The sequence below is a fragment of the Chenopodium album genome, chromosome 20, assembly GCF_948465745.1.
Source record: "Chenopodium album chromosome 20, dcCheAlbu1.1, whole genome shotgun sequence".
NCBI lineage: Eukaryota > Viridiplantae > Streptophyta > Magnoliopsida > Caryophyllales > Amaranthaceae > Chenopodium > Chenopodium album.
The window spans coordinates 7,062,500-7,077,004 of NC_137853.1; the positions used below are offsets into that span (position 1 = coordinate 7,062,500).

Genomic DNA, 14,505 nt, shown 5'->3' on the forward strand with positions numbered 1-14,505 from the left:
TCACATATAATTTGATAAACAATAGAACAATAGAATCATGATTAACACATGTTAGTATAGTGGCAATTGAGCATCCATTAAGAACAAAATATTGCATTTAGACATTATGAAAGCCTACTACGTTGCATATAAGAAAAACAAAAAATCAAAACATAAGAACATTGAAAAAATTTCTTACCTCTAAACAGTTGATGAAACCAAAGAAGAAAGACAGATTTGTGTAGAAATTAGACAAACCTGAATTTCTTCATGTATTTATCTAATTCTTAATGATACTCGAGATCGTTACATTTGGAAGTGTAAGATTATAACCATTTAAGGTAATTAAAATTATTGTATGTGAATTATTATGGCCAAATTAATACTCTGCATTATTGAAATAAAAAGAACTAAGTTAATGCAATGGTTGACACATCGTTTGAACACATTGCATACATGGTAGAAAATAAAGGATTTGATTATGATCAATTGATCATATCGTATAAATTATGAAACAATAATAATGGATTGAATTAACAGCCTGGTTCATGTAATCCAGCATCCATTCTGATTTTGTTCATACTGATGAAATTAGAGAAAGAAATCAAAGATAATCAATCTATTTATAATCTTCACATGTTCAACGTTACAAGATATTATAAGATGGAGGGAAAAAGTAAGACCCAAAAAAATGTTGTTAATAATAATGATAAAATTTGGAGGTGCGGGGAATCGAACCCCGTGCCTCTCGCATGCGAAGCGAGCGCTCTACCAGATGAGCTACACCCCCATTTTATTAAAATTAAATGCAACAAATTAAATATCAAAGATGTACGAGGTATTCAACAAGAGCCTTGTACTCTCATTTGATTATTGACATATTAAAATAAGTGTAAGTAATAAAGAAAATACTCCATATAAAGTGGAAAAAGAGCCAATTAAAATAACCGATATGATAATAGTTAGACTATAAAATTAGTTATTTTGATATTATTCAACACTAATTAACAACACTGTAACATAATCTCGGCTAATTGAATAGATTGATAAAAAAATGATCTTTAATTAGTGACACTTGTGTAAAACAAATTAGTCCGACGACAATTTGATAGAAATACTAAGCCTATCGAGTATCGACACTCTGATAAAAAAAGATTACATGCAACATTCAGCTAAAAAGAACTAATATTTTCCGATATATTGCTCGCAAATGCCTAATCTAATTCATTTTCGAGGTTTTATTTTTAATTTATTTCTTCCATTTGTTTTCCCCACTTTTTTTTTTCAATCAATTCCAAAAAAGGAAAATTTTCCAACCTTTAATTTAGGAAATAAAAATTGGGGTGGGGAAAAAGTATATAGCGAAATAATTTGAAGTACTGATTGGAAAATTTTTATTACTAGTATTAGGCATTTTGAAGATTTGTCAGAAAAAATGGATTTTTGCCCCTCTTGAGTTTATTTTTTTGTGCAAAATTGCTGGTACAATATCTTTACCAATTTGGTTAATTGACCACTTAATCTCAGCTAAATTACAAGTGATTACTTTTTTTTTGTTCAAATAATTAATAAAGCGATTTTTAGAGACAACTATATTTATATGAAGTGAATGTAATAGTTTTGGAAATTATATAATTGTTTTTTTAATTAAAAAAATACTTCAAGGTCAACATAATTCAAGGAACAACATTGTCCCTTACATATGTAGAGATAAATTTAGTGAAATCACAATTACTACATATTTATTGTAGCAGTTAGAAGTCTTCCTTAATTTCATACGGAGTACCAAATTTTCAACTATTGTCTAACAAATTTGATAACCTTGATATTATTTTGAATAACCATGCAATTTTATTTGTCCATTTGTCAATATATTCGCACCATGCATTATAATTTATAAGACAAAATAAAGCCTAGAACTATGTGAAGACTATCCACTCATAAAGTCATAACATTTACATTTGGACAGCTTGAACTTCTAAAATGAAATGTAATGATACAAATGTAATTTACAGATGATCAAATAATGAAATTATTTCGGATTAAAAGTTAGAAACTTTTACCAATTCTTGATTACTTTCTTCCGTTTGAAATGCATGTCAAACCATAAAACCAACGATTAAAACAATGTGTGTGAATAGTGTATAATTTCAGACTAATTAATGTTGCGGTTAAATCATAAATGATTGTCCAAGTAGCCTTCTTGATGAATACTCATAGCTTTTTCTAGCTATATATACTTAGATCACATATTTTTCTTTCATAAGCATAAAATTTTCAAGTAGCACTACATATACATTAGTAGTAAGATCGTTTGTTAAGTCAAATGGAGAAACATTTGTTGATGTTATTGGTTTTATTAATAGTACCTTATTATAATCTTAATTTGGTACACGGATCAGAAGTTAAATTGTCGAAAGCTGAAAAGATAGCCATTAAAAGGCGACTAGAACTCGTCAACAAACCAGCAATTATAAGCTTTGTGGTGAGTATATGTCCATCCTCAACTTGCACACTCTCAATGATTTATAAATTTCTTGCATCAAAGGTTCTTATATCTAATTTTCACGATTTATTAGATACATAAACTAAATTGTTATATGCCGATTATTTTGTACTTTGTATTACCAAGGGTGTTGCTAGATTTAATTTTAAAGATCTACGCGCCTCTTACATTCTTCTCTTGATGTGCTTTAATTTGCACGCGGGTGAGAAGTGATATTATTACACCCATATGCATATAGGATGAAATTAAAATTGCCGATAAGTACCATTTTATCAAACAAGAAATGATGATTGGTGAATTATTTACATCTTTCATTTAAATATCTATGTAAATAATAATTTTATTTATAAAATCATGAAATAAGCTAATTTTGTGAAGTTACCTAACTCCTATTTTGCTTGTTTATTGATCATTTAGACTCAACATGGTGATGTTTTGGACTGTGTGGAGGTTCATAAGCAACTTGCATTTGATCATCCTTCCTTAAAGAATCACTCTATACAGGTTTGGATTGTTTTCCTCTTTAACATTTATTTTTATTATTTTTTTTATTACCACATATGATTATTATTATATTTATTCATTGCGATAATTCAATAAAGTTTGTTATGAATTTAACTCTAATAAAAATTTAAAATTTATAAATTTTCAATTAACTGTGCAGATGAAACCTAATTTCAAAATTCCAAAGCGGCCAAAATTTAATGATAATTCATCTTCAATATTGAGTGTTTCTGAACTTCTACCAAAGAACATGAGATGTCCAAAAGGAACGGTGCTCGTCAAAAGGATACAAGAGAAAGATCTTATGATGGACATATCCTCAAGGTTATATGACACCACATTTTCAACTTCAAATTCCTCCAATTTTGGTCACCCTAATGATGTTCAACTGGTCAATGAGGTGATTCTTTAATCATTTTTAAACTTTCTTGTTTGTAATTACGGCTCATTTGGTATTGTGTATTAATGACAACTAGCCTTCTGGCCCGTGCAATGCACAAGTTATTCATATAAAATTGTATTGAGAGATAAGTGAGGAAATTAAATATCAGTAAGTCATTATATAAGGTATAATATGTAATCGGAAACATGATTAAAGAAATTAAAAGTTTAGAACTTTATTCGAAAAAGAGGCTTAAATAGAAGATGGAAGGGCTAAAATTAAAGAGAGAATAGGAAAAGGTTGAATCAAAGGGGAGAGATGAAGATGAAGAGATGAAGTACAAGTTTAATGAAAGAATTAAAACAAATGGTGTAATAAAAAATTAATAATGTAAGATGACATGTAGCACTATGGTTAAAGAAGTGTAATATATAACATAGATGGGGACATGTGTCTTTCTTAGTTTCTTGTTATAGTTTTTAAATACTAAGTATAGATATAGATATAGATATAGATATAGATATAGATAGATATAGATTTATGAACAAATACACATATTCTTAATGAGTTTTCCTTGCAATTGTTGCAAAATTATTACATGCAAATAAATAAATAAATAAATACAGTGTACATTTAAATTCCCTTAAAGGCCTTAATTTATGACTGCATCCCAAATGGGCTGTTATGCCTTGTTTCAAGCAGGCACAACTAGGCTAGTAAGAGTCTAATAGACTTGTTTCACATTAATTTATTGTGAACCACTAATATTATAAGAGACACTATATGGTAGTCCGTCTGCCTGCACGACCCATTGTCATACCTAACAATAGACTAATACTATGAAGTAACAAGTTTATTTACTCAACCAATTGTAATGCTTTGTAGATTGCGAGTATAGGGGTAACTACACCAAACACAGGAGCAGCGGGGAAAATAAACATATGGAGCCTAGATGGTGTGAAACCAGACCAACTTAGTGATGCTACTTTCTATGTTAGAAGCGGCGATGATTTAAATGTTAACGCTATAGTAGCAGGATGGGCGGTAAGTGCTACTCCTCCGTCCCATTATATTATTAGAGCTGTCAATTCGGGTAAATGGGTCGGGTTTGAGTCGGGTTTGTGTGGGTCGGGTCATCTCGGGTCGGGTCAATATGGGTTAATGTCAGGACCTATGTGGGTCGGGTTCGGGTTGGGTCATGCTTGAGTCGGGTCACGTGGGGTCATATATCTTTTCGGGTTTGGGTCGGGTTTAGGTCGGGTCAATAAAAGGTCGGTTACATTCGGGTCGGGTGAAAAACAAGTCGGGTTAAATTCGGGTTTTTACGGGTTTGAATGAGTTAGGGTCGTGTTCGGGTTCGAGTCGGGTTCGGTTCAAGTCAATTATTTTCGGGTTATAATCAGGTCGGGTCATTATCGGGTTTGAGTCGGGTTCGGTTCAAGTCAATAATTTGCGGGTCATAATCAAGTCGGGTCATTATTGGGTTTGAGTCGGGCTCTATTCAAGTCAATAATTTGTGGGTTATAATTAAGTCGGGTCATTCTCGGGTTCGGGTCGGGTTCGGTTCAAGTCAAAAACTTGCGGGATATAATCTGGTCATTTCCAAGTCGGGTCATTCTTGGGTTCAAGTCGGGTTTAGTTAATAATTTGCGGGTTACAATCAAGTTGGGTCATTTAAACTTGTCTGGTCATTCTCGAGTTCAAATTGGTAAGTCAATAATTTGCGGGTTATAATCATGTCGGGTCATTTCCAAGTCGGTCTCGGGTGTGGTTCAAGTCAAAAATTTTCGAGTTATAATTAGATTGGTCCTTTTCAAGTCTTTTTATTCTCGTATTATAATAATCAAGTCGGGTCATGTTCGTATTCGGGTATCAAATATTGGATTAATAGGGTTTAAGTTTGATATCAGGTCGGTCATATTGGGTCTAGTTACATTTTTTTTAATTTATTTAAAACTCCAAATTAAATTACGTAATTTAAAAAATTTCCAAAAAAAAAAAAAATATTAAATAGACATGTGAATAATAAAATTTGAATTCCCTTTAAAAAAATAATAATAATAAAAAAGGCCACTTTTGTTTTTTTTTTTTATTTTTTATTTTTTTGTTTAATTTTTTTTTTTTTTGGCTGCTGTCCAGTTCAGTTTTTCTTTGACGAGCATTATGTAAGAGATAAGTCAAGTAAGATGAGAAAGGCCACTTTTGTTTTATAATTGGAATCCATGTTGATAAATTGAAAAAAAGCCTGAAACTCAATAGTCAATACGGAGTACTCTTTTTATCCTAAAAATTCCTAAATCCTAAAATTCGGGTTAGTAATAGGTCGAGTTTAAATTCGGGTCGGGTCAATAACAAGTCGGGTTGAATTTGGGTCGGGTCAATAACAAGTCGAGTTGATTTCGGGTCGGGTTTGTAACAGGTCGGGTTTAAATTCGAGTCGGGTAAGGAACGGGTCGGGTTGAACTCGGGTCGGGTTAGTAACAAGTTGGGTTGAATTCGGGTTTTGACGGGTTAAATCGGGTTTGGGTCATTCTCGGGTTCGAGTCGGGTTCGGTTCAGGTCAATAATTTACGGGTCACATTCGGGTCGGGTCCTCTTTAGGTCGGTTCATGGTCGGGTTCGGGTCTCAAATACTCGGGTCAACTCGGGTCTAGGGTTGGTTTCAGGTCGGGTTAGGTCGGGTTCGGGTCACCATTTTTTTCGGGTTCAGACGGGTTAGGGTTAGGGTCGGTATTTCGGGTCGGGTCAACTTTTGACAGCTCTATATTATCGTATCCCCTTGTTAATTGCTACTTACATCGATCTCTACAAATGAAATTTTTACAGGTGAATCCATATCTAAATCCCAACTTTCCTACACTATACACATATTGGACGGTAAGATATTTGGGCTATACATCAATAACGCGTTCTTCATATCATCTTTTATACATACATTAATAACAACAATCGATTATACTGTATAAGATTAATTACACAAGTAATTGATAACCTGACTTTTATGATTATATTGTATTAGATTAATTACACGTACAAGTAATTGATAACGCGACTTTTATGATTATAATTACAGATAGATGGTGGCAAGAGCACAGGTTGTAACAATGCAATATGTCCAGGTTTCGTACAAACTAGTCAAAAGGCTACCCTTGGCCAAGCTTTAAGCCCAGTATCAACAAGACTAGGTCACCAATATTTTTTAGACCTTTCAGTACAACAGGTAACTACACGACTATTAAATATCCCAATTTTTAATTAACTTAAAATTGTTTCACTTACATACGATCTTATATGTTAATAATTATTTACTATCCATGTACATAGGATGTAAAAACAAAGAATTGGTTTCTCCTAAACGGAGAAGAAACCGTCGGATATTGGCCAAAGGAATTGTTTACAAGCCTAGCCAACGGAGCAACAGAAGCTGGTTGGGGAGGAGAAATTAAAAGCCCGATCACGGAGCCGACTCCGGCCATGGGAAGTGGTCGTTTCTCTAAGGAAAATTTTTCAGATGCATGCCTTATGAAGTGGCTAGAGTTACGTGCACCACAAGGTTTTCCTGATGAAAAAGATATTGAATATCATATGACAAGGCCTGGATGTTACGATATTTGGCATGGAACATCTCCTGGTACAAATGATAATCATGATAGTGATGATGATGATGAATCTTCAAATTGGAAACAATTTATTTATTTTGGTGGACCTCCTGGTTGCAAGTATTGAGTACAACATAATGTATGATTAAAATTTTAATTATGTGTCTTCTTTGATTAGAGTGGTGCAATGATGATAATAAAATTAAGAATGTTCGTTGGAGAATGTAAAATTAACATGGGCAAATGACCATGAAGGGTTTTCATGCAATAATACTTTATTATCGGTGGATCTAAGAATTGAGTCTCATAAAGATTGGATAATCAAATTATCATTAACAATAAATTAAAAAAAAAAAAAAATGTAGGACGAATAAAATTGTAAGAGCTAGGGAGTACATATAACGAGCCAAAAGTGAATTAATAAATGAATAAAATATTAATTGCATCGATTGATACATGATTTTGGACTTTTGGTGTCCAACCACTAGCAGTGTCAAAATGATTTGACAATTTGGTTTCAATTCAGTTTGAAATCGGTTCGATTTGAGACGAGCCGGTTAGAAATCGGTTCAAGTGACCTACGGGTCTATATTGGTTTGGTTCAGGTTCGGTTTGTAAACGGTTTGAGTAGTAAATGATTCGGTGCAAACGGGTTGTTACAGTTTGTAAACGGTTCAGTATAAACAGTTTTTAACTCGAATCAAAAGGTTTTGGGTTAACAATGGTTCGATTCTTTTTCAATTCGATTTAGAATTAATTCGGTTTATCAACGAGTGCAGTTCTTATATGGTTTAACATTTATATATTTGTATCGGTTCGATTTGGGATGTACAAAAATACAATTCAAACGGTTTTTTCGATTTCAAAAAATTGGTTATTAATCAGTTCGGCTGGTTCTCTTTCGGTTATTGGTCAATTTCGGACATTTAAACGGTTTCGATTCGAAATTTCACAGTGCTACCATTCACAATTACGAATTTGGAAAAGATATTTAATTACCCAAAAATCTTACCGTAAACAAAAAAAGTAATCTTACCAAAAAATACAGTCCAATAATGTTTATTTCTATAATTTCTTACAATTAATGACAATTTACTTCTTATAGCTTTTTTATTTCCTTAAATTTCATATTTTCAATTTTTTTTTCTATACATATATATGCAGAATAGGAGGCAGTCCAATTTTTTTTGCTAGTTTTAATATTCGATACAATAATGAGGATGCAAATTATCATGGAAGAAAGTCTGTTGATCATCTTAGCTTTGTTAGTGACGAATTTGGTTCAAGGATTAGAAGCAACATCTTTACAAGATGAGAAATCCATGGTTAAAAATCAACTTCGTTTCATCAACAAGCCATCAATCAAAAGCTTCATGGTATGAAGTTATATTATTAATCAAAGATTAAGGATGATTTTATCAATACATTTAATTAGGATTATACAATATTCTGAAAAATAATAATTTATGTCACTTTGAATTTGTTTTACTTGTATATGAATATGACTTTGATTTTTTTTTTTTTTTTTGGCGTTTGAATTTTTTATTGACTAGACCAAGCATGGTGACATTGTGGATTGTGTGGACATTAATAAACAATTTGCATTTGACCATCCGTTACTTCAAAATCACTCAATTCAGGTTTGCTCACTTCTTTTAATTTTGCAACTTATTACTTTGACTAATATTATTGGAGTGTCAAAGGCGTGTTCTTTTCACTTGATTATTGACAAAATTTATTTAGCCGTTAAAATTAAAATTTTCTAATAATTATTTTTATTGATTGAAACTAATTTTGTTGATCTAATGGTATTTTATGTTACGTGCTAATAAATTGATTTTTAGCTTAATGTAATTTTAAGATCAATGAGTTGAAGAGATAGAACATTGCTGAATATTTGCTAATTCTTCAATTTTACGTATAGATGAAACCGAATTTCATGATCTCTAAGCAAACAACGTCAACTACTCGTCGTTCTTCAACGACAGTAACGCCTTCCCAACTTCTACCGAAACACATGAGATGTCCACGAGGAAGTGTTCCTATTAGAAGGGTCCAAGAGGAAGATCTTTCAATGCAGAAGTTCTCATCATTGTTCGGAATGAAATTCTCGTCTACTATTTTCGCCAAGTCTGTCTCCCCTAACGCTAATGATTTGCTTCCGGGACACCAAGTAAGTGAAAACAATCATGTCACAATATTTTCATACAACTTTTCACCTTATGGTACAACCGTGCAACTATTTGATTATCGAAAAAATTATGTATCACGTTAGTTTATAATTTATATGTATCTATAACCTGAAAAGACGCTAGTGGCGGATGCAAGCCATTTTAGTGGGTCCTTTGACCCTACTTGAGGTTGAGAAAAAAAAAAAAAATTTACTATAAAAATTACTTGTATTTATATCAAATGATTCCATTAAAATATATTATATTTATTTTAAATTTTTAACCCCATTAAATATTTTTTTTGGATCCGTTAATGAAAGGCGCTTAAAAACAGTTTTTTTTTTTTTTTTTTTTTTTTTTGAGGGAGCGCTCAAAAACAGTTTAATTGGACATATCATCACTTATTTTTGGATCTTCTCACTTTTTTTTTATTTATTTTTATTTTTTTTATTATTATTTGGCAGATTGCAACTCTTGTATCACCAACCAAAAACTTAGGAGCAATTGGCGTAATTAATGTGTGGAATCCTGAGGTTACACCGGATCAACTAACAGATGCTTCTGTTTTTGTTGCTAGTGATGATGGTTCCGGTGCTAACGGTATATCAGCCGGCTGGGTGGTAAATGATACAATCTTAATCAAATATATATTCCGTACTTGTTTGGAAAATCACTTATAATATTTCAAAATAAGTTATTGTAAATTCGTCTCACTTTTAGAGTTTTTAATGGAATTTATAATTTTTAGTTTCCTAACTTTTTTTGTCATAACCTAAACATTTCAGGTGAATCCTAGTGTATTTGGCCAAAATAATACTCGGTTTTATGCCTACTGGACCGTAAGTATTCCAATAACACACATTGATTTTTCCTAACTAATCCAGATATAAATTCAACCATCGGTAATTTACTACCGTTATTAGCACTTACCAAACGAGCCGTATAATTAAGTCTTGAAATTTAATCACCAATTCAAATTAAATTTTGCAGAAAGACACCGGAAAGAACACAGGTTGTTACGACGGATTATGTCCAGGATTTGTACAAGTTAGCCAAAAAGTTACTCTTGGCCTAGCTCTAGAGCCTGTGTCAACTTACCAAGGTGAACAACATTTTATCAGTGTTTCCATCAAATAGGTAATTTATTTTTTGCATATGATACATTATATTTAAGTACGAGTACTCATTAAAAAAAATAGAATCAAATATGACCTATTATTTATGAAATGACGATTGTTATAATCATTTACACGCACAGGAGCTAAACACAAAGAGTTGGTGGCTATTTTTCGGGGACGAAGGCGTAGGATATTGGCCGAAGGAGCTGTTTGGTACCCTAGGGGACGGGGCAACAAGAGCAGGTTGGGGAGGAGAGATTTACACCTCGCCGACGGAGGCGGCTCCGGGGATGGGAAGTGGACATTTCCCAGAGGAAGGACCTAACAAGGCTTGTGTAATATATGGACTAAGTTTGGTTGGTACAGAGAAACCTCCTGCAGAAGAAGACCTCAAAATGGGTGTAAGTAAGCCTGATTGTTACAAGGTCAAATATGGTGGAGATTCTGGTGGTCAATTTGGACATTTTATGCTCTTTGGTGGACCACCAAATTGTAAAACTATAACTTAATTAATTTGAAGGAAGTAAGATCTTAATGTTATTTTATGTATGTTAATAGTGTAAAAAAAATTTTTAAATAGAATGTCGAGCGAAAGTGCGAGAGTGAAAACTTTGTCGAGTGAAGAGGAAGACCTAATGCAAAGGTCGAATAAAAAGTTCAAGAGAACTCAAAATACTCAATCTCATTCTGAAGAGGTTGAAATGCATAGTTGAGAAGATGTAGAGATGGAGCAATTGATAGGAGACCATGGAATTAATGACAATATTCCTGAAGTTAGGGTTTCATACCGAAACATTGCGAAAGGGATTGCGAATAGCCAGAGAAATTCTCAATTTGTGGAGAATGATGAGAATGAATTTGAATCTGATGATGATACTCCACTAGATTGTGACTCTGATGATGAATCATGCCCTACTATCCTATTGACAAAGGAGGAGAAGAAGAGGTTACGCCAGCCTTGGCAAAATGCCCTCATAATCAAGCTATTTGACAAAAAATTGAGCTATGAGGTGTTAATTAAGCGCCTACGTCTGAAATGGAGCCTGAAGGGAGATATCATGCTGACAGATGTGGGATGTGCTTATTATATAGTTCGTTTTACGAATATGGAGGATTACCATTTTGTTTTGACTCAGGGTCCGTGGATTATAGGTGACAGCTACCTAACCATACGAAAGTGGATCCCCAATTTCGTAGCGGATGAAGCACCAATTAAGTTTCTTACGGCTTGGGTTCGTATCCCTCAATTGTCAGTCGAATATTTCGATAAGCAATTTCTTCATCAAATTGGATCTAAGATTGGCAAGGTAATCAGTATTGATAAAAACACCGAGTCTATGAGCCGAGGTCAGTACATTAGATTCAGTATTGAAGTGGATTTGTCGAAGCCTCTTCTGTCGAAATTTAGATTGAATGGGAAAGTATGGCGAGTTCAGTACGAGGGATTGAAACTAATATGTTTCAGATGTGGAAAACTGGGTCACAAGGAGAATGATTGCATTTTCGAGGAAGTCACGGATGATAATGGGGAAAAAGTCATTCGAAAGAAAAGTGTGGAGGTCAAGGAAGTAGAAAACAGAGTTCGTCCTGAAGAGCAAAACCAATATGGGTCGTGGATGCTTGTACAAAGAAACACCAGGAAGTATATTCCAAAAGCGAAGGGACAAGGGGCTGTGAAACCTGTTGAAAGTACTAAAGCTCAAGAAGGAAGGTCTAATGGAGATCAGGGAATTAAGACAGGGGAAAAAAAGAAGCAGAGTAATCAGGTGTGGAAGAAGATTGATCAAAATAAGGGGTCAGGGTCTGGTTCGAGGTTCGCAATTTTGAACCAAGAGAATGAAGAGGGTTCGACTGATGTGGTTAAGGATCAACAAAATGTTGAAAGGGAGGACAATATGGAAACAGAAATAATTTCTGAAGATTCTTCGGACGTCTTGAAGGGGGCAATTAATCTAAGTGAAGTAAGTATGGGAGTGATTAAAGGCAAAGAGGCCTTGGGAGTATCTTGCAATGAGATGGAAGTTGATTTAGGAGCTAATTCGGAAATTGAATTGGGAAAAGATTCGAGAAATCCTCAGCAGATAATGGAGGAAGATTTGGTTAGCATAAACTTGGAAAAAGATAAAATTGGAAAATCTTTTTGTTATGATAAAAAAGATTTAACTCATGATTATCATAACAATAAGGAAAATATTGTTCCTAATTTCCTAAATCCTAATTTTTCCTTTACAAAAAAAGGGGTTAAGGAAATAAAGGGGCAGACGAATCACAAACCGAATTCAGTGCTGCAACCTTCCATTGATGCGAGCATTCTGAATAGAGAGTGTGAGCTTTCAAATTATGTCGTACCCCCAGGGTCCAATCACCCTAGAGGTTTGCACTCCACCAACATATTCAGCATTGGTGGATTACCCGATGGAGGGACCAACCATGGTCAAAGTTCACCCGACAGCCAACAAGGCTTCTCTTCAAGTGAACACGTTCCTGCCACCGCAACACAACCCCCCGGACATGTTAGCAACGGTGGAGATCCCGATGAGAATAAGGGGCCCTATGAGTGCTTTGATGGAAGCGTACGTAGGGCTCTTGCCTAATATTCCTCTGAATATTTATGACCGTCACCCTGTCTTTCCTATGTTTAATATGTCAATTAAGATTATGATATGGAATGTTCAAGGGGCGGGAAGCAAATTAGCTGCCATTCGGGAGCTAATTAGAATTAATGATCCGACTATTCTGGCTTTGGTGGAAATGCACATTAGTGGTGACCAAGCACAAAAAATTTGTGATAAAATCGGCTTTTCAGGTCAATCAAGAGTTGACGCTCAGGGTTTTAGTGGTGGGATTTGGTTGTTCTGGAGATCGGAGTTGGTGAAGGTGACTGTATTGGATAACCACACCCAACACATCACTGTTGAAGCTGAGAAACATGGTGAGGAACCTTGGTTGTTCTCGGCTATCTATGCGAGCCCCGATAGCAATGCAAGGAAGGAATTATGGAGGTACTTGGAGAATATGAAGAATGGGTATAATGGTCCTTGGCTTCTCGCAGGCGATTTTAATGATACGATGTTCATGTCCGAGAGGTCGGGGAATGGTGGTACAGAAATGCAGAAGAGATGTGCTGAATTTTGTGAATGGATAGCTAGAAATAATTTGATTGACCTAGGTTGCTCAGGTCCTGCTCACACTTGGTCGAGAGGCCTTTCGGCAGAAACTTACAAATCTGCTCGCCTCGATAGAGGCCTTGCCAATGAAGATTGGAGGTTACGTTTTGCGGAAGGTGCGGTTCGAAACTTGCTAAGGTTTACTTCTGACCATTGTCCGATCTTGGTGAGTACTAATGGTTTTGCTCCTATCCCTCTAGCCGCGAAACCGTTTAGATTTCAGGCAGCTTGGTTACAACATGAAAAATTCGAGAACTTTGTAGTGTCAAATTGGAATAGCAGTGCTGATTTGATCCCATACTTGAAAATTTTTGCGGATAAGTTGAAAGTGTGGAACAGAGAAATCTTCCACAATATTTTCAGAAAAAAATCAGAGTTGATGGCTCGTTTGGAGGGAATTCAAAAATCTTTGCCTAATGGAGGACTAAGGTACCTGCTGAAACTTGAAGAAAAATTACGGAGTGAAATGAATCAGGTCTTAGCCCAAGAAGAAACGCTCTGGTTTCAAAAATCACGAGCTGAAGTAATATGTGATGGCGATTTGAATACTAGATTCTTTCATCTTTCGACTATTATTAGAAGAAAGCGAAATAGAATCGAAACTTTGATGAATGATGCAGGGGATTGGATGACTGATCCTAGTCAGGTTCAGCAAGTAGTAAGGGAATATTGGCAAAATCTTTTCTCTGAAGAAGTCCATCAAGGACCTGCTGTCGAGCTACTTAGAGATTACTTTCCCCGTATTTCTGAGGATGATTGGGAGACTTTAACTCGTCCCTTTGCAGTATGCGAGATTGTAGAAGCTTTGAAGAGTATGGACCCTTATAAAGCGCCGGGACCGGATGGGTACCAACCTCTCTTTTATCAAAGATTCTGGAATGTGGTGAAATCGAACCTGCTGAGACTTGTGCTTAATATTCTTGAGGGTCGAGAGTTCCCGGAGGGTATCAATGATGCCTTCCTTGTTTTGATTCCCAAAATGGATGTTCCGGAGCGTGCTAAACATTTTAGGCCAATCGGTTTATGTAATATCACCTACAAAATTGTGACAAAGGTACTTGTTAACCGCCTAAAACCTT

At 34.7% G+C, this 14,505-nt stretch overlaps 2 protein-coding genes and 1 non-coding gene across 3 annotated transcripts; 2 read left to right on the forward strand and 1 right to left on the reverse strand.

Annotated features, from left to right (window-relative positions):
* Positions 1-696: 696 nt before the first annotated feature.
* TRNAA-CGC (transfer RNA alanine (anticodon CGC)) lies at positions 697-769 on the reverse strand. The gene has a single exon. It is a non-coding gene; the product is annotated as a tRNA-Ala (tRNA).
* Positions 770-808: 39 nt separating this feature from the next.
* LOC145596701 (protein neprosin-like) lies at positions 809-7,097 on the forward strand. The gene is made up of 6 exons (XM_081652916.1): positions 809-817; positions 2,903-2,989; positions 3,150-3,389; positions 4,257-4,415; positions 6,445-6,591; positions 6,696-7,097. The coding sequence occupies exons 1-6, from the start codon at positions 809-811 to the stop codon at positions 7,095-7,097; spliced, it is 1,044 nt and encodes a 347-aa protein (XP_081509042.1).
* Positions 7,098-8,184: 1,087 nt separating this feature from the next.
* Positions 8,185-10,768, forward strand: LOC145596704 (protein neprosin-like). The gene is made up of 6 exons (XM_081652917.1): positions 8,185-8,346; positions 8,895-9,143; positions 9,606-9,761; positions 9,927-9,980; positions 10,132-10,263; positions 10,400-10,768. The coding sequence occupies exons 1-6, from the start codon at positions 8,185-8,187 to the stop codon at positions 10,766-10,768; spliced, it is 1,122 nt and encodes a 373-aa protein (XP_081509043.1).
* Positions 10,769-14,505: the final 3,737 nt, after the last annotated feature.